Source organism: Monodon monoceros, unplaced genomic scaffold (genome assembly GCF_005190385.1).
Source record: "Monodon monoceros isolate NGI ecotype Baffin Bay Population unplaced genomic scaffold, NGI_Narwhal_1 Super_Scaffold_2, whole genome shotgun sequence".
Classification (NCBI taxonomy): domain Eukaryota; kingdom Metazoa; phylum Chordata; class Mammalia; order Artiodactyla; family Monodontidae; genus Monodon; species Monodon monoceros.
The window spans coordinates 96711455-96736706 of record NW_021703776.1 but is presented as its reverse complement, the minus strand read 5'-3'; the positions used below and the strand labels follow the sequence as shown (position 1 = coordinate 96736706).

The window sequence follows — 25252 nt, the reverse complement described above, 5'->3', positions numbered from 1 at the left end:
TAGAGCTTCTCTTTGGCTTATCTGAATTGGCAGCATCACTACTCTTGGGCTTTGGGGCCATTATTAAATAAAATAACGGTTTCTTGAATACAAGCACTGCAGTACCGACAGCTGATCTGATCACCCCGATGGCTACCTAAGTGACTAAGAGGGGAGATGCACTGGACTAAGATATGATTCATAGTCCCAGGTGGGATGGAGCACAATGGCCAGAGACTTCATCTTGCTACTCAGACGGTGTCAACTTAAAACTTATGAATTGTTTCTGAAATTTTCCAATTAATATTTTCAGACTACAGTTGACCATATAAAGAAAGTGAAACCACGGATGAGAAGGGACTAATATGCTCACGACTAAATAGTTAATTAACTATTCATGTCTTAATAACTAAATAACTTAAATATTCAGTCAGGACATTGTTCAGGGACTAGTGGAGGTAGAACTTACCAGGAAAGCACCTTCTCACTCTGAAACCAGTTTCTCTTTCCTGGAATACCTTCCCAACCTCCACATCCAATGAGTTCTCCTCAGTCCAACTCCTAAATACCTTGGATTGACCCTTTCCTGTCCACTTCTATGGCTACTGCCATAGTTTAGGCTCTCACCACCTTTGCTCAGACATCAGAGCAAATGTCAGTAATGCAAAACTAACTTCCCTGCAAATCCTTCAATGATTCCTTATTGCCTGGAGGATAAATTATAATTTTTTCAGTAGGCCTGTTTCCAGTAAGTTCTCCCTAAATATCTAGCCTCAGGTCTCCACATGAAATTTCCAGCTTCACACTAGTAGCTGCTAATGTCTGAAAGACTCTGCTCTAACTACCTGAGTTCCCTGTGGGTCCCCATGTCACTCACACCTGCATCCTTTTGCATCTGCTTTCTGTCTACCTAAAAAGTCCTTCCTGTGTGCCTGTGAACTGCTCCTCTGTATGAGATCCTCCATCCTCATCTTGACCCCTGGCTGAATTAGAAGTGCCATCCCTCTGCATACTTCAATTTTGGCATTTCCCAGTTTTTTCAATAATAATAATAATTTTTTTAATGTCTGTCTCTTTTATTAGCCAGTAAGGATGCAGGGTCCATAAGGTTACCTCTTATTCATCAAGGCTAACACTATCCTAGGCACATGGTAGGTTATCAGTGAATGACTGTGGGATGAATGGATAAGTGAATGAATGAATGACATATCTTTCCACCTCTTCCTTGACCCCCTACACAAACTTTCTGCACTAATTTAAATAGTCACTTTACTGTTTCAGAAATACGGAATGGTCATCTGTGCTTCCACAATTCTGCTTATGCTTTTGCTTTGGCCTGGGATGTTCCTTCTTATCTGGGGCTACAGTTCCTTTAAAGTTCAACATATTTCTTTGAAGCCTCCACCAGCCACTGGAGCCCACAGTGATTCTCCCTACATTAATTTCCTATGAAAACAATTATCTGTAATGATTATGAAGCACAGGCTTCTTACATAGCTTTTAAACTTGTTATGAATGTTTCATATTTCCATGGCTAAAGTAGTACACTCCCCGTGAGAAGAGACCCCATTCTGCATCTCTTGATTTCCTCATTATGTACGTCAGTAACAGCGCTCTTACCATCTCGGGATATTAAAAAATGTCTCTTGACTTAATAAAATATAGTTGGCCCTCTGTATCCACGGGTTCCACGTTTGTGAGTTCAACCAACCTCAGGTCAAAAGTATTTGGAAAAAACATTCCAGGAAGTTCCAAAAAGCAAAATTACATAGCATTTACATTGTATGTACAACAACTTACATAGACTTTACATTGTATTAGGCATTGCAAGTAATCTAGAGATGATTTAAAGTTTACAGGAGGATGTGCACAGGTTATATGCAAATACTACACTACTTCATATAAGGGACTTGAGCATCTACAGGTTTTGGTATCCTGGGGGGTCCTAGAACCAATCATCAGTGTACATACAGAGACGACTGTATAATAACTATGTGAAAGGAATTTGCCTCTTTGTGTATGGTGCTTCCATCTAAACTTGGAAATGTCGTTCTTTAAGATTTTAAAGGTTTTTTGTTTTTTTTTAAATTTTCTAATTTTCAAATGCCTGAAGTTTCAAGAAAAAATAATTCACTTTGATGTCATGTCCATTTGCTCAGGAGGGGTCTTCAGTGAAGTGTGTCCATGAGAATAGTTTTCATGTTGATGAAGCCCTTTGGGGACTATGCCAAAGGATCAAACATCGTGAAGCTACTGGAGTAAAAGTTTACAGGCACCACTTGTTTAAGGCAAAGCTTATAAACAAATCTTGCATTGTACTTAGAGGGTCTCTCCTTATCACAATTATAGATTATGATCTATTTAAATCAATCTATTTTCTGATTAAGAGACCCTTCTCAGATACTGCAATTTGTCTGTTAAAATTTATTACAGATTTGCTTTTCAACAACATTCCAAACAAACAGGCACATCTTCCCTACCCCTTCCATCTGCATTCCCCTCTTGCTCATGTAACATTCTTTCTGATGTAAGCAGGATTTGGTAAACAAAATGAGATTCAGACTCTAGTAAAGTTCCTCAATGAATTCATAGACACAGACAATGAAGAAGTATTTATCTCTAATAGGACAATGGGTACCTTGCAGAATTTTAAACAATGTTATCTAAAACATTTAGCTTGTTAACCCTCCTGAAACTAGTTTTTAGGTAGTATAAATAAAATCACAGGGAGAGGAAGTATTTTTGCTCAATTAACAAATGAAATTAACAAATGAAATAAAAATAATGACAAGTCCCAAGTCTTCACAAAGCTGTTTTTCCTGGCACAGAAAAATCTATGACTACTCTCCTTCTTCTCAGGTCATGGATAATTTAAATAGCAAAGGAAAATTCTCAAAGAAAATATCATTTTAAAACTGCAATAATAAATAGACAGCATTGTTTAAATTTTATCCTGATTTCTATTTTAATGAAAGTAGATAATGTCCCATATCAATAAACCAAAAAGCAATGTGAATTAAGTTTTCCTTTCTTTCTTTCTTCCTTCCCTTTCTTTTCTTTCTTTCTTTCTTCTCTTTCTTTCCTTCCTACCTTCCTTTTTTCCTTTCTTCTTCTCTCCTTCCCTCCTTCTCTCTCTCTCTCCCTCTATTATTTGCAATATAGAAAGCAAAAGAAAAAAGCAAACTCTACTTCCTTATTTTTCCAGATTAGAGAAGAAGTAAAGAAACTAAACATTAGTAGGATACTTACCTTAATCATTTTAATTAACTTAAAACGCTTCATCGTGTAAATTCAATAACTCACTTGCCAGAGGGATTTGCTCTGCAGTCACTGGGTATGGGCCCATTGATTGGAACTGTTTTTTTTTATGAACCATTTCTATCACCCTTGATTTCCAGTCTTGGCTTCTTAAAGTGTAGTGAAAACTAAAGTCACCAAGGAACCTGCAAATTTTTACATTGGCCTTCTCTGTCGTACCTAAACTGATGGTTTTGTTTGTTTCTGGCCACTTGCTTTTCTAAAACTTTTTAATTTGGCTTTAATGGAAACTACTTCTTTCTGTCCCTACCTACTTATAACTGTAGTTAGTATTTAATTGGACCATGTTATTACAATAACAAGTATAACTTGCTTAAACATACCTGAGGAAGAAGACCTAACTCCTACACAGCATGTGGGAGAGTACAAGGGGTGAAAGATGGTAGCCTGCTAGCTCCAGTTCTTCATCCACCAGGCTATGGGATCATTCCCTATATTTTACAAAGTGAATGGTGAGTGTCCATTAATCCATAAGGTCGGTTTAAGGGAAGGGCAGTTAAATGAGTTCTTAGAGTTCATTCAAACTTTTGCAATATAGTTAAGAAATTGACAAAAGCAATTATCTTAAGAAGAAAATATTTGTTAAGGCAGATGTTTTAAATATATTCTTTAATTACTTGCTTTTGTCTTTATTTTTCAGGTAATCTAATATCAAAAGCAAGAAATAAAATTTAATGACTCAGGGTTTCCCTGGTGGCACAGTGGTTGACAGTCCGCCTGCCGATGCAGGGGACATGGGTTCGTGCCCCATTCCGGGAAGATCCCACATACCGCGGAGTGGCTGGACCCGTGAGCCACAGCCGCTGAGCCTGTGCGTCCAGAGCCTCTGCTCTGCAACGGGAGAGGCCACAACAGTGAGAGGCCCGCGTACCGGAAAAAAAAAAAAAAAAAAAAATTTAATGACTCACTTAAATCTCTCTGTAGTTGATTTAGCTACATGTTAAAATTATTTATCTTTTTCCTTCCTGCTTATCTTCAAACACATAACTATTGTCTGACATTCCTTTTATGCACCGGGCCCTCCTTGGGATTTAAATGTCAAAGCACAGCTATATGCCACACCAAAAGCAAATATAGTTTTCTTTTGTCCTAATACATGCAATACATCAAAGAAGAATAAGGCTGCTGTTGAACCGTAAGACAGTTAATTCAACTTTTTTTTTTTCCTTTTCTCCTAATGGAGTTATCTCCTCTGGCATTTCACTACTGTATTTTCTCATTAAAAATAAGTTTTGTCATTCTTTCCTGTTGATTAGGAGGGGGTGCTGGGAGTGCTATAAGCAGAGAAGAAAAAGAATCACGCTGAAGGCAGTGGAATTCCAGAGCTGCTTATATCACTTTGGACTTGATGCATAAAGAAAGGAGCCATGTGCCTCAAAAAGACTGCCCTCTTAGTCATATAAAAAGAACACGGGAAGACCATTAAAGCACGGCTGACCTTTCCCATCAAACTAAAGAAGGCTCTTGATTTCTCTGGCCTTGACATCCTCTGAGGGAAGAGCTCAGAAGGTGTGGAGGGAATTTGCACCAATCTGGCATCCTGCTCTGGTGCTACCCCAGGGGAAAAGGATTCTGATTCCTAACAGAAGCAGATTTCCAGTGCAAGAAGTCCATGGGCCCAGCGGCCCGAGCATCCTGCCACCCCTATCTCCTTTAGTAGCGCTTCTGAACACTTCAGAGAGGAAGACTCCAGGAATGAGTGTGGTGAGAGTCGTGTGGCTGACAGGGTTGTGGTGTTCTGGCCGGGTGTCAGGCCTGAGCCTCAGAGGTGAGAGAGCTGAGTTCCGGACACTGGTCCACCAGAGACCTCCCGGCCCCATGTAATATCAATCAGCAAGAGCTCTCCCAGAGATCTCCATCTCAATGCTAAGACGCAGCTCCACTCAATGACCAGCAAGCTCCAGTGCTGGATGTCCCATGCCAAACAACTAGCAAGACAGGAACACAAACCCACCCATTAGGAGAGAAGCTGCCTAAAATCGTAATAAGTTCACAGACACCCCAAAACACACCACTGGACTCGGTCCTGCCCACCAGAAAGACAAGATGCAGCCTCATCCAGAACACAGGCACCAGTCCCCTCCACCAGGAAGCCTACACAACCCACTGAACCAACCTTACCCCCTGGGGGCAGACACCAAAAACAACGGGAACTACGACCTGCAGCCTGTGAAAAAGAGACCCCAAACACAGTAAGATAAGCAAAATGAGAAGACAGAGAAATACGCAGCACATGAAGGAACAAGGTAAAAAACCACCAGACCAAACAAATGAAGAGGAAATAGGCAGTCTACCTGAAAAAGAATTCAGAGTAATGATAGTAAAGATGATCCAAAATCTTGGAAATAGAATGGAGAAAATACAAGAAACATTTAACAAGGACCTAGAAGAACTAAAGAGCAAACAAACAATGATGAACAACACAATAAATGAAATTAAAAATTCTTTAGAAGGAATCAATAGCAGAATAACTGAGGCAGAAGAATGGACAAATGACCTGGAAGATAAAATAGTGGAAATAACTATCACAGAGCAGAATAAAGAAAAAAGAATGAAGAGAACTGAGGACAGTCTCAGAGACCTCAGGGACAATATTAAACACACCAACATTCAAATTATAGGGGTCCCAGAAGAAGAAAAGAAAAAGAAAGGGACTGAGAAAATATTTGCAGAGATTATAGTTGAAAACTTCCCTATATGGGAAAGTAAATAGTCAATCAAGTCCAGGAATCACAGAAAGTCCCAAATAGGATAAATCTGAGGAGAAACATGCCAAGACACATATTAATCAAACTATCAAAAAGTAAATACACAGAAAAAATATTAGAAGCAGCAAGGGAGAAGCAACAAATAACATACAAGGGAATACCCATAAGGTTCACAGCTGAGCTTTCAGCAGAAACTCTGCAAGCCAGAAGGGAGTGGCAGGACATATTTAAACTAATGAAAGGGAAAAACCTACAACCAAGATTACTCTACCCAGAAAGGATCTCATTCAGATTCGATGGAGAAATTAAAACCTTTACAGACAAGCAGAAGCTAAGAGAATTCAGCACCACCAAACCAGCTTTACAACAAATGCTAAAGGAACTTCTCTAAGCAGGGGACACAAGAGAAGGAAAAGACCTAGAATAACAAACCCAAAACAATTAAGAAAGTGGTAATAGGAACATACATATTGATAATTACCTTAAATGTAAATGGATTAAATGCTCCCACCAAAAGACACAGACTGGCTGAATGGATACAAAAACAAGACTAATATATATGCTGCCTAGAAGAGACCCACTTCAGACATAGGGACACATACAGACTGAAAGTGAGGGGATGGAAAAAGATATTGAATGCAAATGGAAATCAAAAGAAACTGGAGTAGCAATTCTCACATCAGACAGAATAGACTTTAAAATAAAGACTATTACAAGAGGCAAACAAGGACACTACATAATGATCAAGGGATCAATCCAGCAAAAAGATATAACAATTGTAAATATTTAACCACCCAATATAGGAGCACCTCAATGCATAAGGCAAATGCTAACAGCCATAAAAGGGGAAATCGACAGTAACACAATAATAGTAGGGGATTTTAACACCCCACTTTCACCAATGGACAGATCTTCCAGAATGAAAATAAAAAAAGAAAACACAAGCTTTAAATGACACATTAAACAAGATGGACATAACTGATATTTATATGACAGTCCATCCAAAAACAACAGAATACACTTTCTTCACAAATGCTCATGGAACATTCTCAAGGATAGATCATATCTTGGGTCACAAATCAAGCCTTGGTAAATTTAAGAAAATTGAAATCATATCAAGTATCTTCTCCAACCACAACACTATGAGCCTAGATATCAATTACAGGAAAAAAACTGTAAAAAATACAACATATGGAGGCTAAAAAATACACTACTAAATAACCAAGAGATGACTGAAGGAATCAAAGAGGAAATCAAAAAATACCTAGAAATAAAAGACAAAGAAAACACGACGACCCAAAACCTATGGGATGCAGCAAAAGCAGTTCTAAGAGGGAAGTTTATAGCAATACAATCCTACCTCAAGAAACAAGAAAAATCTCAAATAAACAACCGTGACCTTACACCTAAAGCAATTAGAGAAAGAACAAAAAACACCCCAAAGTTAGCAAAAGGAAAGAAATCATAAAGATCAGATCAGAAATAAATGAAAAAGAAATGAAGGAAACGATAGCAAAGGTCAATAAAACTAAAAGCTGGTTCTTTGAGAAGATAAACAAAATTGATAAACCATTAGCCGGACTCATCAAGAAAAAAAGGGAGAAGACTCAAGCCAACAGAATCAGAAATGAAAAAGGAGAAGTAACAACTGACACTGCAGAAATACAAAGGATCATGAGAGATTACTACAAGCAACTCTATGCCAATAAAATGGACAATCTGGAAGAAATGAACAAATTCTTAGAAAAGCACAACCTTCCAAGACTGAACCAGGAAGAAACAGAAAAAATGAACAGACCAATCTGAAATTGAAACTGTGATTAAAAATCTTCCAACAAACAAAAGCCCAGAACCAGATGGATTCACAGGCACATTCTGTCAAACATTTAAAGAAGATTTAACACGTATCCTTCTCAAACTCTTCCAAAATATAGCAGAGGGAGGAACACTCCCAAACTCATTCTATGAGGCCACCATCACCCTGACACCAAAACCAGAAAAAGTCGTCACAAAAAAAGAAAACTACAGGCCAATATCACTGATGAACATATATGCAAAACTCCTCAACAAAATACTAGCAAACAAAATTCAGCAGCACATTAAAAGGATCATACACCATGATCAATTGGGGTTTATCCCAGGAACGCAAGGATTCTTCAATATACGCAAATTAATCAATGTGATACAACATATTAACAAATTGAAGCATAAAAACCACATGATCATCTCAGTAGATTCAGATAGAGCTTTTGACAAAATTCAACACCCATTTATGAAAAAAACTCTCCAGAAAGTAGGCATAGCGGGAACTTACCTCAACATAATAAAGGCCATATATGACAAACCCACAGCCAACATCATTCTCAATGGTGAAAAACTGAAACTATTTCCACTAAGATCAGGAACAAGACAAGGTTGCCCACTCTCACCACTATTATTCAACATAGTTTTGGAAGTTTTAGCCACAGCAATCAGAGAAAAAAAGAAATAAAAGGAATCCAAATCAGAAAAGAAGAAGTAAAGCTGTCCCTGTTTGCAGATGACATGATATTATCCGCAGAGAATCCTAAAGATACTACCAGGAAACTACTAGAGCTAGTCAATGAATTTGCTAAAGTAACAGGATACAAAATTAATGCACAGAAATCTCTTGCATTCCTATATGACTAAACTACCCAAAGCAACCTACAGAGTCAGTGCAATCCCCATCAAACTACCAATGGTATTTTTCACAGAACTGGAACAAAAAATTGCACAACTTGTAATGGAAACACAAAAGACCCTGAATAGCCAAAGCAATCTTGAGAAAGAAATATGGAGCTGGAGGAATCAGGCTCTCTGACTTCAGGCTATACTGCAAAGCTATAGTAATCAAGATAGTGTGTAACTGGCATGAAAACAGAAATGTAGATCAATGGAACAGGACAGAATGCCCACAGATAAACCCACACACCTATAGGTAACTAATCCATGACAAAGGAGGCAAGAATATACAATGGAGAAAAGATAGCCTTTTCAATAAATGGTGCTGGGAAAACTGGACACCTACATGTAAAAGAATGAAATTAGAACAGCCCCTAACACCATACACAAAAATAAACTCAAAAGGGATTAAAGACCTAAATATAAGGCCAGACACTATCAAACTCTTAGAGGAAAACACAGGCAGAACACTCTATGACATAAATCACATCAAGATCCTTTCTGACCCACCTCCTAGAGAAATGGAAATAAAAACAAAAATAAACAAATGGGGCCTAATGAAACTTAAAAGCTTTTGCACAGCAAAGGAAACCATAAAGAAGATGAAAAGACAACCCTCAGAATGGGAGAAAATATTTTCAAATGAAGCAACTGACAAAGGATTAATCTCCAAAATACACAAGCAGCTCATGCAGCTAAATATCAAAAAAACAAACAACCCCAATCCCTAAATGGGCTGAAAACCTAAATAGACATTTCTCCAAAGAAGATATACAGATTGCCAACAAACACATGAAAGGATGCTCAACATCACTAATCATTAGAGAAATGCAAATCAAAACTACAATGAGGTATCACCTCACACTGGTCAGAATGGCCATCATAAAAAGCTCTAGACACAATAAATGCCGGAGAGGGTGTGGAGAAAAGGGAACATTCTTGCACTGTTGGTGGGGATGTAAACTGATACAGCCACTATGGAGAACAGTATGGAGGTTCCTTTAAAAACTAAAAAGTGAACTACAATATGACCCAGCAATCCCACTACTGGGCATATACCCTGAGAAAAACATAATTCAGAAAGAGTCATATACCACAATGTTCACTGCAGCTCTATTTCCAATAGCCAGGACATGGAAGCAACCTAAGTGTCCACTGACAGATGAATGGATAAAGAAGATGTGGCACATATATACAATGGAATATTACTCAGCCATAAAAAGAAACAAAACTGAGTTATTTGTAGTGAGGTGGATGGACCTAGAGTCTGTCATACAGCGTGAAGTAAGCCAGAAAGAGAAAAACAATATCGTATTAATCCATATATGTGGAACCTAGAAAAATGGTACAGATGAACCGGTTTGCAGGGCAGAAATAGAGACACAGATGTAGAGAACAAACGTATGGACACCAAGGGGGGAAAGTGGCAGAGGGTGGGGGTGGTGGGATGAATTGGGAGGTTGGGACTGCCATGTACACACTAAGATGTATAAAATACATAAGTAATAAGAACCTGCTGTATAAAAAATAAATAAAATAAAATTCAAAAAAATAAACAGTGAGAGAGTGGCATGGACATATATACACTACCAAATGTAAAATAGTTAGCTAGTGGGAAGCAGCTGCATAGCACAGGGAGATCAGCTCAGTGCTTTGTGACCACTTAGAGGGGTGGGATAGGGAGGGTCAGAGGGAGAAGCAAGAGGGAGGGGATATGGGAACATATGTATATGTATAGCTGATTCACTTTGCCATACAGCAGAAACTAACACAACAATGTAAAGCAGTTATACTCCAATAAAAACGTTAAAAAAATAATTTTGTCACTCTAGTACTTTACTTGTACTTAAAAATGAAACCACTTTGAAATCACTTCAGAGAGGCAACTGACTTGAACATGGGTTCACCTGGGTGTGTGATACTTTTATGTCATTGAGCTTATGTTTCTTTTGCTAAGATAGATGACTATGGTTTAAATGTTTACGTATCAACAGGATACTCCTCTCTGGATCCTTCTATAGGAAACCCAATGGCTCTGGCAATGGAGTTAAAGACTAAAGGGGAGTCTGGGTTTAGCTTGGAAGGCCAAGAAAATTTATACAGAGATCCATGCTTCTAACACCAGAAATGAATCAGATCTAGCATGAGGAAACAGGGCTTTCCAGAAATCTACTAATAAATAATTTGATTAAGCTCAAAGAAGGAAAGAACACAGCCATTTGCAATATAAAATGGATGGAATCCCAGATGGGGAGTCAACCGAGATAAGGTGAAGAGACAAAGTAAACATACCAAGAATAAAGAATCACAATATGAACTGTCATATCTGAAAATTAAAACTGAATTATGTAACTAGTCTTTTTTTGTTCTTTATTTTGAGCTAGAGATCTGGTTTTAGGACCCTGAATACCTTCTATCCTAAGGGTGTTTTTGAAGGGTGTTTCCCAAAAAGAAAGCTAGCTTCATGCCTGGAAAATTGCTTGCTGGCTCCAGTTCTCAGGGAACGAGTTCCAGCTGACCTGTTCTTTGCTCCTTTGAAGTCTGATGGGATCAGAGCCACAATGAAGTCAGAATTGAACAGGCGTGAAGTTCTGAATAATCTGAAGTTTATCTGAGGGACTTTCTGCCTCCTTTACCACTTTTGCGTAATTATCATGAAGTGAAAGTAAGATATTCCCGGAAACCTACAGTTTGTAACAAGAATCTAATGATAGAAGACAAAATGTTTCCCAGTGTAAAAGAAGCACTAGCACAGTTTGACACCAGCCTAAGTGACCACATGAACATCTGTAAAGAAGAATGGAAGGAACCGTCAGCCTGCAAATCTATGAAAAGGTGCCAGAGCCACAGGGTGGCAATTTGCAGGCAGCAATATCCAGGTGGAACAGAAAGGAAATCCGGCATAAACAGTGTCACTGCAGAAATACCCATGTTTGTGAGAAAAGCCTTCCTTTCCCTATAGCGGAAATATTTTTTAGATATTTCAAGTCAAAGTTTTGATTTTATTTATTTTTCTTGTTCAGTGGATCAGTGACATGTTTCACAAGGAGTGGGGGCTGGGAGAGTTCACCTCTGGACACTGGACTGGAACAAAAAGTTAGTAGACATGCAGATTCAATTTTGGGAAGATGGTCTAAAACCCTGGGGCTCTGGGGCTGAAAGAGGTCTGTCTTTGAGAACAAAAGAGAGGAACATAGTATTAGCACAGCATAAGGTCTGAGATCAACAACCCTCCCCCTCCACTACCTCAGCATTAAAGCTCCAGGAAGAAATGTTCACTGAGTGATCTTTAATAAGTGTTTATTGACTGAATGAATCTCAACAGAGACTCCGAAATGCTCTGACAGTGGTGGCTTGTGCCTTGCTTTCCGCCTTTGGGAATCTGATTTATAAGAGGCCCCATGTCAGCCTGAGGTGTACAGAGTAGATACAGAGCATGATATGCTGAGTCAGAGGGGGGCCTAAGATAGTTATCTCCACTCCCCACACCCACTCAGCTTGTACACAGTTTGTAAGAGATCTCAAAATCACTGTGTGTCCCTATGGGGGTCTATAGAAGTGCTTGGATGGCTGGCAGACCAGAAAGGGGACTTAGGAGAAGGTCAGTGCCCAGGAGGTACATGGACCTTGAGTGACCAACCATCGTGGTTTACCCAGAACTGCGGGGTTTCTCCAGGTGAAGGGTTCTCAATCCTAAAAGCAAGACAGTCCTTGACAAACTGGGACAGGTTACCTTCTTACCCAAATCCCAAAACGTGAGCCCAGCAGGAGCCACAGCCAGCAGGAAGAACCGCCAGAGCAGCGGGGAGCCCAGAAGGAACCTGAGTAGAGCACGTGGAGCAAAGCCCAATCCTCTGATGATGTTACATAGTTAGCTGGGCCTGACCCAAGGGCTATGCTGGAGGAGTCAAGGAGGACACTTGAAATGGGACAGCAGTGCCGAATGGGAGCTTGACCTTTGACTAAGTTTGAATCCCATATTGACTTATATATATAGTTATTAGGGTACCCGAAGGTATGTGCTCCGATATTTACTTTTTGCTGCTATTGACTGGAAATAGGAGCTTATGAACAAATGAAGATCAACTTTAGAAAAAAATATGTTACATGTATTCTTCATCTCAGGACTATAAATCTTAAACTTGCTTTTATAAGAAGTCATGACCTCCTTCTGAATTGTTAGTATTAATCTATTTATTCATTGTTCACCTTTCCAGCAGAGTTAGCTTAGTTTTGAAGCACCTCACACTGTATCTATCCAACCCTCATTTAAGTGCTCTTATAAAAAATCATATACTTTCCTTTCAAGGAAAAAAATATAGAACAAACTGGGTAGGTGTTCTTGAAAAGAAAGCACTGAATTAAAAACCAAAAACCGGCTCTGTGATTATGCATTTCCATCCAAAAATAAAACGAAGACTTAATTACTAACTCAGAAATAGGATCCAGTCTCTTCGCAGTTTCTCAAGGGGTAATTTTGTGGGCTGTACTTAAGCTGGGATGTCTACTCTTCCTTTTCCGCTTTCTGTGTTATCCAGAACATTTACTGGTTTTGTTTCTTAATATATTTACAAGGGAAGTTATAAAAAAGGTATAGAAGATTCTAATTCTAATGAACTACTTTTACCAGGTTCTCTACGAGATGCTGACTAACAATATGAATTTGCTTTGGCCTCTAAACAGCCATTTAGTCCCCAGGCTCCAATCTCTAGGGGACATCACTGGCATGCAGCTTAATATATCCTAAAATAAATTTATCATCTTTCCTTTCAAAGCCATTTCCATAATTAGGAATTTGTTGTCCTGTGTTCTAGTAAAAAGATGGTATTGGTTTATTTTAGACATGGAAGATGAAAAAAGGACAGATGCTTTCAACTCCAAGAAAAATAATAGTTGACTCACAGTGACTTAAATAAACAAGGATTGCTTTTTTTCCTCACACAAAAAGGAGTGAAGGTGGTTGCTGACTGTGGTTCACTGGAGCTCTGGTTTTCTTGACCATACAGCTCCAGGTATGGTGTCTGCATTTGAACAAGGACAGTGGAGAGTAACAGGGGACCTCTGTATCAGAACAATAAAAATTTTCTCAGAACACCTTAGCTGACTTCTGCGTACCTCTCATTAGCCAGGACTGTGTCACATCATCACTGCGGATGACAAAGAAAAAAAAATCTCTCCCTGGCAGCTAATCTACGAGGGTGATCTTAGGATTGACGTAAGTCACAGATAGCAAAACGGACTTTACTGTTACTCACAAAACAGGAAAAAAATTGCCAAACCAGTCATGAACACCACTTACTTCAGCTCAAAATATTTTAACACCAGCTTCTCCATTCCATGTGACGTGAATCAGAATCACAGACAAACAAGCAAGAGCTCTGCAGGGATTCACAAGTTCTACCCTCTACTCCAGCAACTCTCATAGTTTATAAATTATGACCAGTACCTGCCAGGACCCTCCCAGGACTGACTCAGACCCCTGATACACTTTCCTCACTCCCATCCTCTCCCCACCTCCCTCTGAGAAGACCCATGGTTCCTTTTTGGTTCCCACTTGCAGGAGGAAGTAAATAAACCTAACTTTAGTTATAGGAGTGTTTTTGCAGGCTTTTGCCTCTCAGATTTTCACACGCAGAAAGAGGATAGAGAGAAGTGGGTCGAGGACAGGAGTTGAGTCTGGTGCCTGAAGATGTTTGCCACAGGGAACCAACAATGTGAGGGCGCAAAGGAGCAGATAAAAAATGGTACTCATGCAAGGAGAAACAAGGAGATTATCTGCTAGATATCTTACTGTTTATGGAGAATAATCTAGCAACTGAGGGTTTGATGAAGTCCTCCTCCCTAAGAGCAGGGTCTCACTCGAAGGGTAAGGCTACAGGCTCCTGACATTGGAAGAGGCTTCCTGCCCACTACTCACCCTCTCCCTTTCCAGTTCTTCTGCTGTTTATGAAATACAGCTGAAGAAACCAGAGGTCTTCAATAGATAAGCACGACATTTTGTCAGACACAACACCTCACTGTTTAATCTGCAGATGTGTGCTTGTACGATACATGTATCCAACTGCCTTCTTGAAATGTCCACTTAGATGTCCAATAGACCTTTCAACTCATGCCCAACAGTGAATTCCTGATTTTTTCTTCCACCCCATGACTAATCTTCTCTACCACTAGCCTTCCCGTTGGAGGACATGGTAACTCCTTCCTTCCAGTTGCTGTTACCAAATCATTTCGGTTTATCCTTATAGCTTCTCTTCCTCTCATGCCTCGAAACCAATCCATTAAGAAATCCTACTGACCAACCCTTCTCAGTATATTCAGAATTGACCACATGACACTACCTCTTGCGCTAACAGCAACCCAGTCTTAGGCCACCAGCACCTCTCACCTGGATTACTATGACAGGCTCCCAGCTTCTACCTTTCGTCCTCCCACAGCCAGGGTTATCCTTTACAAATGTAAGCTAAAGCATGCCACTGCTCTACTCAGAAACCTGCAATGACTCCCTAGTTCTCTCACAGTAAAAGCCAGATCCTTACAGTTACCTACAGGTCTCCAGGCCCTGGCCTCTAGGATTGCTCTGGCCTCCTCTTATGCGGCTCTGCTCCTCGTCCTTCCAAACTTGCCACCCTGGCCCCTTGTTAACCCTAGATGATACCAGGCAGCCTTGTTGCATTGACTATTCTCTCAGCCTGTAATGCCCTTTCCCCAAATTGGTGAATTCTATTACTCTTTCAGGTCTTGAACCAATAATTGAGGCTAACTCTGACCAACCTATTTAAACAGTAACTCAACACCAACCTGTTGAAATGCCAGTCCTCCTTGATTTGCTCAACATTTTTTCTTTCTTTTTTTATAGCACTTATTCCTTCTAACTTACTATAATATATATGTATCACGTCTGTGCTTCCTCCCCTTCCCCCAGAATGTGAGCTTCGCAGGTGCAAGGATCTTTGCCTGTGTTGTTCAGTGATTTATCCTAAGTGCCTAGAACAGTGTCTGACACCATGGATGCACTCAGAAAATACTACTGAACAAATAATTCTATAGCTCGGCATGCTTGCTCTTCCTAGATTCAACGCTGTGTTCAGAAAGCGAACAAACAAACAGAACAGGGCATGTGTAAACCCACACCCCGAAAAGAAAAAGAAGTCCAACTCACAGGGTATGTCAGCATGACACACAGCAAGACTGCTTTAGAATCATCTGCCCAAACTGTCTCCCTAAGCTCTACTCATAAAATCATTGCAGCTGCTCCTATAATCTCTAAACATTTTATAAAAATCATGCCTGTGATTTCTATTTTTTTACCCTATATTTTCATTTACGCTTTTTAAATTTTTTCAAAAATAGCTCTCAAATCAATCAAGCTGAAATTTGAAAGGATAAAGGAGACAGTGTAGGCTTGCTTAGGGAGAATTTAGGTAGTCTGAAAATAAAATGGTAGAGATCAGGCAGTTGCAAAGTTTCAGTCAGTGAGGGGGAAAAGATCAAACCAGAGAAGAGCCAGGGATGTATCATTAAAATGTTATCTGATGGGTCACAGCTATGTGAGGACAGGGTAACGTCACTGGTACTCTCATATGCAAAGACACAGATTAAGGGTGAGCTCATCAATGAGCCCCTCAACGGTTTGAATAAGGTGAATACAGCCTTGTATCATACATGCAAAAACACAGCACTTCACAGATTAAGGTTCTGAACTGGGCACATTTTGGGTGAATAAAGGAATCTGCTATTTCACACATTGGTAATTAATGTGCAGAAATCATTGCCCTGGTGATCATTTCAAAATATATGTAAATATCAAATCATCACATTGCACACCTGAAACGAATACTATGTTATGTGTCAATTATACCAAAAAAATAAGTCATTGTCCTCAAAAAGTAAGACAAGCAGAAAACGTATTCAATAGTGGATTTAGGAAGTTTGTGATGCATCAGAGGTGACTACTTCCCTGTAGTCACTCTTCTGGGTTATCACCCTGGAGGATAAGAAAGACATATTCCTTATTCTGTCAGCTACAGGATACTTGGCAACATAGACAGTTGCATGACGCCATTTTGGCAAAAAACTATTTTGTACATTTCTCTACCTGCCAAAAATTGAAATTTGCAACCCCTATTCTACATCGTCTCTTGTGTTGTTCTCCTTACCAGGAGTGCCTGGTTCGTTTACCAAAGTCTTCTTCTGGAGATATTTTAACTCCTAATCTCGCCATGGGGGTAAAACAGTAAAATCTCAACACCTCATCCGCACTTCTTTGGTAGCAAACAATTTAAATTTAATGCCCAGGAAACATACTGTTTGAAGTGAAATAGCAACATCACCATAAAATCTAGCAGTTTACGAAAGCTGGATGAACTAACTTGGGTATTATTGACAGAAATTATTGTATCATTAAAGTTACTGACATGGAAAACGAACAAGGTACTAAAATGACTCAATATACTGTCTATTACTAAGAAGGAAAGTCTTCCTGTATGGAAAACCATTATTAAAATTTATGAATACACATCTAATATCAGAATATATTATCTTAAAACATTCATCTCTCAGTTTTTGTGATTATTGCCACCACTTGCTTTAGGCAGAAATAACAGCTATTACATTATTGATGGTTCAAAAATTAGTATATTTTTATTAAAATTGTTTGCTGTTCTGTTTAAATATAAACTGTTTAGGCTATCAGGACCCATATCTGCATATATGTAATAAAAATAAGCACTATGTTATGTTTTATTATAAACATATTAAAGCTTTAAAAGGGTACATTCTACAGACATCATAAACTGTAACTTACCATTCATGTGAATACTACTTTATTAAGATTATATGGAAGCAAGCTTATTTCATAATGGATGATTTTTGTATATTTTTAAGATTCATTATATGTCTTTGGATGACTTCCCCAAGGATCCCCTCTTAAATGAACTAGGATTATTAGAGACTTAAGGTCTGTACTTTACCGGAGGCTGGCTGAGACTTCTAGAACTTTTATCTTCAAAATATAAAATTAAGAAAATTCTTTTCAGAATAACATAGCCCTCTCATAAAAGATTTGAAAATAGGACAGAATATCACCTAAATTCACTGGGTTAAATTCAACTCAAAATTAGATGTAGTTTGTTTGTGGGCAAAACATCTCAAAATGAAATTTTTTCATGTTGGAACGAAAGGCACTTTTTAGAAGTATGTTAAGGTAGTATATGTAATGCTGTCATAATATTTCATATAAAGGTTGTATCTTTCTACCATGTGAGAGGTCAACTAAGTTTCTACAAAAAGTTTCTCCCCAGATTTGCAAAAACTGACAAAGATGAGATCTTGTAATAATATTTCAGTATGTCTGTTTTGTAAGCAGACTCAACTACATTAAATATTCTACTTCAGTAAATCCCCACACTGCCTGCCAACACATTTTAATGTTTCTTTTCCTTCAAGAGGGGCCTTTAGAAGGAACCATATACTGAGGATGAGTCATGACCAAGACAAGAAGAAGAGGGACATTTCTGCTGTGGGCATCAGAAGCAAAACTAAAAATAAACTAAGTTCCTTTTCCAGCTGTTGCTTGCAAAACTACATGCATAATGCTCACATTCACCAAGGGAGGCTGAATGGGTTAATGTGACATCACATACTGTTCTGTCATATATAACCATGTCCTGATATAAACATCACTGCTAACATCACAAACAAAAGCCACAGGCACGGCAAATGGCTCCTGTCTCCTTACCCCTTACAGGGTTGTGTGTTCGGGTGTTTCACTTGTCCTACAACAAAAACATGAATTCTGAAAATCTGAACAATTCGAGGAAGGATGAAAGACCGTTTACCTGTCTATGATGGCACACATATCAATGCTGACATTCGCAAAACTTCCTGGCCTCCTTTGTGCCACTTCGTATAAATTTACAAGTTGATCATCCACTTGAATGAGCTGCATGCATCCTTGGAATGAAGGCTGAAGGACAGAGTGACTTGAGTTATTCATCTGGTTCAGATAACCTGTGAGAGAGAAAAAATGGGAATGTTGAATTCTGTGTCCAGCATGGTTCACTAAAATTCCTCTGCGTGTTTTCCCTGACCACAGCCATCGTATCCAACTACTGTGTTTCACTGATTCTTGCTGTTGTTGTACTCAGTGTGGAAGAATGAAGTCTTTTGAGAAAACAGTATTATTTCAGGGGAAGCTGTTAAGGGTTGAACCTAGGCAAATGTTTGTCTCTGGTCTATGTCTATGAAGCATCCTTCATATTTTCGACATCTTCTTTTTCACTCTGTCACATCTCTGTCCATCTGCTCACGGCTATACTTCTTCATCTGACCCTGTCTTCAGAGATCAGGATGTAAAATTTTAGACCTTTCCCAACTATCCAAGCTCCTTCCTTTTATGTCTTTAATATTTACTGTTATTTTCTTAATTCCTCAGAGGTCTGTTATTCAGATGTCAAGAAGCTAAACTTACTATTATCAACTAAGGTGGGTTTCTTTTATAGATAAATATCTAATTCAATCCAAAGAGACATTTGCATTACAAATGATTTCCCAATTTATAAAACCCAAAGAAACATAAACAGATAAATTTAGGCATAAGGGTCAGCCACATTGCTCTGAATATTCATCTCATATAAGGTACCTAACATGGTATAGGTAGCATAAGTGATAAGAAGTGAAACTAAAAGCTTAAAAGAATGAATAACAAAACAAAAAAAGAAAGTTTCTATTAGGGTTAGCAACTACTGGTTCTATTACAGAGTAGGATATACATATACTAAGGTTGAGATCAGATAATTTTAAAAATTTTATTGCAAAGTAACTTTAAAATAGCACCACAAATAAATTGCCTTTATGCCTCTCAATAGAAAAAATCATAATTCATATTATGCATAGAAAATCTGTAGGCCATATGGAATAAAATTTCTTGATCACATTAAATATCTCCACAAAGTCCCCCAAATGAACTTCACCTATCAGAGCAAATTTAAACTGTAGTAATTTGTCTGCTTAAAAATCGTAAGTTATTCACACATTCTTTTCAATCTAATATTATATCTAGAGCAAAAAAACAATTTATACAAAATGGGTTGGTATCAGGATGTGCCATTAATTGGATAAAAGGGAATTTTCAATAAAAACATTGTCCAAAAAATGACCATTAAGTGATTTTTTATTTTATTTTAAATATTTATTTATTTTATTTATTTATTTATTTATTTTCGCTGCGCCAGGTCTTAGTTGTGGCATGCAGGATCTCAGCTTGCAGCATGTGGGCTTCTTAGTTATGGCATGTGAACTCTTAGTTGTAGCATGCATACGGGATCTAGTTTCCCCACCAGGGATCGAACTCGGGCCCCCTGCATTGGGAGCGCGGAGTCCTACCCACTGGACCACCGAGTATGGAGTCCTACCCACTGGACCACCAGGGAAGTCCCCATTAAGTGATTTTTTTTTAAATGTCCTATTCTGTTTGACTAGTAATAGTAGTTTAGAACAATAGAAATCTCCTTCTCCCTTTATTAATGGGTTACAATAATTAAAATCTAATAATTATCAATTGAATCCTCTTTAAGGATTAATCACAGAAGTGTATACAATCATTTTCCATCAACATAGTAATATGTAAAAATATGATTATACTTAATTTCTTGGCTTAAAAATAAATAAGGCTCTATTTCAATGTCAAACATATGGTTTTTTTTCTTTTCTCTTTTCTGAGTCACTTTTTTTTTTTTTCATTTGCATTGACTTAATCCTCTCAGAAAACTGCTGATCTTAGCTAAGTGGTCTATTTAGACTAGCTATATGCATACATATGATTTTCACTCTGTCTAATCAAGATAAAATTGAATGGAGTTTAATGTCTAAACTTAGCAAAGAGAAAACATCCAGCTGTAACTTTATTGACTATTCTTAACAAGACAATCATATGATTCTGTTTTTTGAATACTTGGGAGTCTCTAAATATCCACACTTGCTTTGAAGTATTCCAAAATGGGTAGATCTGTTGTGAGAACAAGACCTTCTCAGAAGCAAGGCAGCTGCATAACACACAGATCACTATCAAATGGGTATAGTTAAGTTCATAAAACAAGACTTCATCAGTCACTCATAACAATGTTGTTTGGCCCTGATGAATTATGGAGTTTGAAATTGTCAACTCCTTTCATTTTCTACACGGGATACATTCTAGGAGAAGATAATTATAGTACAAACTACTACATGTCCATTACAATGTAGCCATGGAGCCTCATGGCTCATGAAGAGGTTGTCAGTAATGACTGAAAGGAAGGTGAGGAAGCAATATTACTGGAAATGGAAGAAAACTGGATCATTGCTATGTTGCAGTGGAAAGTTTAGCAAAACTGTGATAATGAGGAAAGGAAAACACTGTACTTAATGAACTGCATAACCTAGCTAAGGACATTTCCACACAGAGTACTCTGGCGTCTTCTCTTTGTTTATAGTAAAAGGGAAAAAGAAGAGAGAAACACTAAAGACAAACTGTTAAATATAAGGAAGCTAGGTCTTGATGGATTTGAAAATAAAATATTTTCTTAATTTCAGTCTCTCCAGATGTTGAACGCAAAAAAATTAAGAAATCACTTCATGGCAAATTTCTACTACCAGGAAAACATGATCTAAAGATGATAATGAGGTATGGCTATAAAATCCATATTAAGACCTCAGAAATATCTTAGATGGTGCCTCCAAGAACCATTCATTCAGACAAATTAACTTCTAGCCAGCTTACTGGTATGTCTTACAGGGCCTCTGAGTTAAACAATAATGGTTCTAATAATCTTATGGACATTTTCCCCTCAGCGGAAGCCCAATGTGAAAAAGAGCTTATCTTTATGAAAGTGTGGCTATGGCTTTTGTTTAATGAAGTAAAGCTAAACAGCATTCATAGGAAGCCTACATATTTTTAAGAGAACTGTACTAGTAGAATGTTGACCACTCCCTTATAGTTAGCAATGGGTTAAAGATGTTGAGTCTCTGGTACTGAAATTCCGGGTGCTCTAACACCCTCCTATGCTTGAAATGGAGGACAGCATATTATTATTTATGTTATTGTTCCCTGTATGTACAAATATAATTTCAGTAAAAAATCTTAGTGTAATAGTGTCTGTGATACTTTCAGTGACTAAAGCTTAGGATTTAACCTACTTAGTAGATTAACAGCAGGACTGTTTGGAGAAAAAAACATGATCTTTCATGGAGAAAAAAATTTGCAGCTGGGATTTTGAGGGTCCGAAATGAATAGATATAAAATGGATAGAGGGTTAAACTCAACTAAAATTTGCCAAGTTATTATAAAAATTAAAAACAGGAAAAAAGTAAACTTCTACTTGTTTTGGCTTAGACCTTTAAATTTATTAGATCTATGAATTTGAAATAAAAAATACAATGTCTATACATGGGTTGTAGTTACTGGTGATCTGACGATATGTTGTAATACCCACAGTGAATTGTAATTGTGTCATTCTCAATTGCATCTATCAGTGAACTGGGTCATTATAATTATGTTACCTTACTGGCATGTTTGAGATTTCCATTTCAAGACTTGGCATATAAAAACTTTATCCTGATTTGAAGTCCTTTCAGCATTTAGTTATTCTTGTTGACAAAAGAAACACATGCGCTTTCAAGGTTTTAAAGTTTTAACTCAGATATACATTAGTGAAAAGCATGCTGGTATTTGTCTTGACATTAAAATGCCAATCTAAGTTGTTGTAAATTATAATGTAACTTGATGGGACAAGAAAAGCAAACAACAGGCAACAGGGCTGCATATTTTACATGTCTAAAACTACATGCATACAAGATGTCTCTATTTATACTTATTTTAAAGTTGGGAAGTTCAGGAGGTTAGAAAGGCTGGTAGAATGCTGTAAAGATGCTAAAAACCATTTAGGCTTTTCCTTTCAAAATAATCTTGGAATATTGTGCAAAGTGTCTACTCATCTCTACTGTTTACCAAATCTTCCGAAAGAATTCACCCTGGTGGGGTTGGGCCCAAGCAAGCAGAGTGAGCCAGGAGTGAGCCCAGTGGTGCTTGGTGCCTGCAGTAAGGACAGCCAAGCACATGCCCATCCGGCACAGCTTGGAGACTGACTACAATATAGGTTGATTGAGCAAATAAATAAATAAATTGATGATAGTGGGAGCCAGGTTCACGTTGTCAGGAAAGGAGAGTGCAAATGAAAAGAGGGAGATCTTGAATGGATCCTATGGGTTTGGATTGGAATTTAATCTGTAAGTGTGCACTTGTGGTTTTCAGTATATAGAGATAGATATAGAAATAAATCTAGATGGAATTGTGTATATACTCAATATACAGGTGGTTCCTACCATCCACTGAAGATGGTCCAGAGAAGGATTATACCCAGAAGAAATGAGTCCCTGTACAGTTCAGATCTTAGTTTCCCTACTGAATAAAAACAGGACTCTTTGGAGAAAGGCTGATCCTAGAGCTGGGTCACAGAAAGCACAATATGAGCCTGGAACATTTTGCTGCCCAGGAAAGTAAATAAGTGCTCAAGGAACGATGGTGTCATGTCAGAATGACATAGGGGCCAGTCTTAAGAGGGCTCCTACTGCTCCTATCTGGACAATTTTAAAACAAAATAAATAATTTGAGCATCAGAAAGATATTTTGAGTATCAAAGAAAGGAAGGAAGGAAGGAAGGGAGGGAGGGAGGAGGGAAATAAGAGCAAAAGGAAATAATTTATAGATATATTTCATCGAATGTTATTCATGTTATTCATCGAATAACAGGAATCCATGAGTCCACCTGCATAAAAATGAATAAACAGGAGAATAGACGTATCTTCCTGTGATAACTAACAAATGTAAAAAGCATGTTGGAATTAGAAAGGTACAATCTGGCAACCATCATAGTAGTAATTAATCCAGGCAAGAAATATTAACTGATGCTCAAGTGAGTGGGTGAAATTTGGATGATGAACAGTCTCAAAGTGTCTCCCTATGAATATATTCACTAATTTCAAAGGGGAAAGTAGTCATTTTACAGCAAAGAAACCTGGCAGACATCTTTGTAATCAAATGATCAAAGTTATCACCACCAGTAACGGGACCTACTGACACTGTGGGACACCTGATAAGTTGCAATGAGAAGAATGCAATGACTCCTGGTGGTACTCCTGCCCAAGACACATATCCTAGGTCCAACCATGAGAGAACATCAGACAGACTCAAAACTGAGAGGATCTTCAGGAATGATAAGGTTGTGAAACCCAACAAACAGCTGAGACGCTGATCTCAATCAGCAGAGATTGGAGAGGCAGGAAAACAGGGTGTAACATGTGATCCCAGACTGGGTCTTTTACTGTAAAGGACGTTACTGGACAATTGACAAAACCTGAATGAGTTCTCTGAGTGAAAGTTACACTGGTGGCTTTTGAACTGTTGCAAACTTTTTTTTTCACATTTTAAATTGTTTGAGAATAAAAACTAATTTTAAAAAGATTATGATCCATTTGACATGAGATGGTGCTTGACGCTAAACATAATGCCATTCGAGAACTTTATTTTGGATTAAATTATTTCCCAATAAAAGGAAATTATCCTGTCTCCATTTCCCCATGTCCCACTCTATTCCACTTTAATCTGCATTCAGTACCCATGAATTGTCAATTAAATTGCTCTTCCTAATTTCAGTGATCATTTTCAGGTAACCAAAGGACATCTTTTACCCTTTAGCTAGACCTCCCGGTGGGATTTAACACTTGATCCTCATTTTATGTTCTATGTTACCAGGCGAGGGTGACTTTTGTGGCCTTTTTAAAAGACTGAATATTCTGAATCCTGCCCACATTCCAATTTCAATTCATATTCCTCTTAGCCAGATTTTTAGATCTAGGGAGTTCCTAAACCCTAAAAATATTAGGACACATGCAAACACTCAAATCCCCTTCCAAGATTTAAAAATTAAAACAATATTAGTTAAACCATTAAATAAGTATAAGAAAATTCTATAAAAGATTATTTTCCCTCAGATATACTTTATGCTTCAAATAAATTTGTCACATTTAAAAATGGTTCTGTTATGGGCTTCCCTGGTGGCGCAGTGGTTGAGAGTCCACCTGCTGATGCAGGGGACACGGTTCGTGCCCTGGTCCAGGAAGATCCCACATGCCGCGGAGCAACTAACCCCGCGAGCCACAACTACTGAGCCCGTGTGCCACAACTACTGAGCCCATGTGCCACAACTACTGAAGCCTGCGCACCTAGAGTTCGTGCTCCGCAACAAGAGAAGCCACCGCAATGAGAAGCCCGCGCACCTCAACGGAGACCCAATGCAGCCAGAAATGAATAAAAATAAAATAAATTTATAAAAAAGCAAAACAAAACAAAAAAAACGGACTCCTGGGCTTCCCTGGTGGCGCAGTGGTTGAAGAGTCCCCCTGCCGATGCAGGGGACACGGGTTCATGCCTCAGTCCGGGAAGATCCCACATGCCGTGGAGCGGCTGGGCCCATGAGCCATGGCCGCTGAGCCTGCGCGTCCGGAGCCTGTGC

The 25252-nt window shown here is 38.4% G+C and overlaps 1 protein-coding gene across 1 annotated transcript in view; it reads right to left on the bottom strand.

Annotated features, from left to right (window-relative positions):
- CNTNAP2 (contactin associated protein like 2) overlaps positions 1–25252 on the bottom strand; it is a 2079227-nt gene that overhangs the window by 884678 nt on the left and 1169297 nt on the right. Inside the window, exon 11 of the mRNA XM_029233017.1 lies at positions 18545–18716. Coding sequence (XP_029088850.1) covers positions 18545–18716 — 172 coding nt within the window. The remainder of the gene's footprint in view (positions 1–18544; positions 18717–25252) is intronic.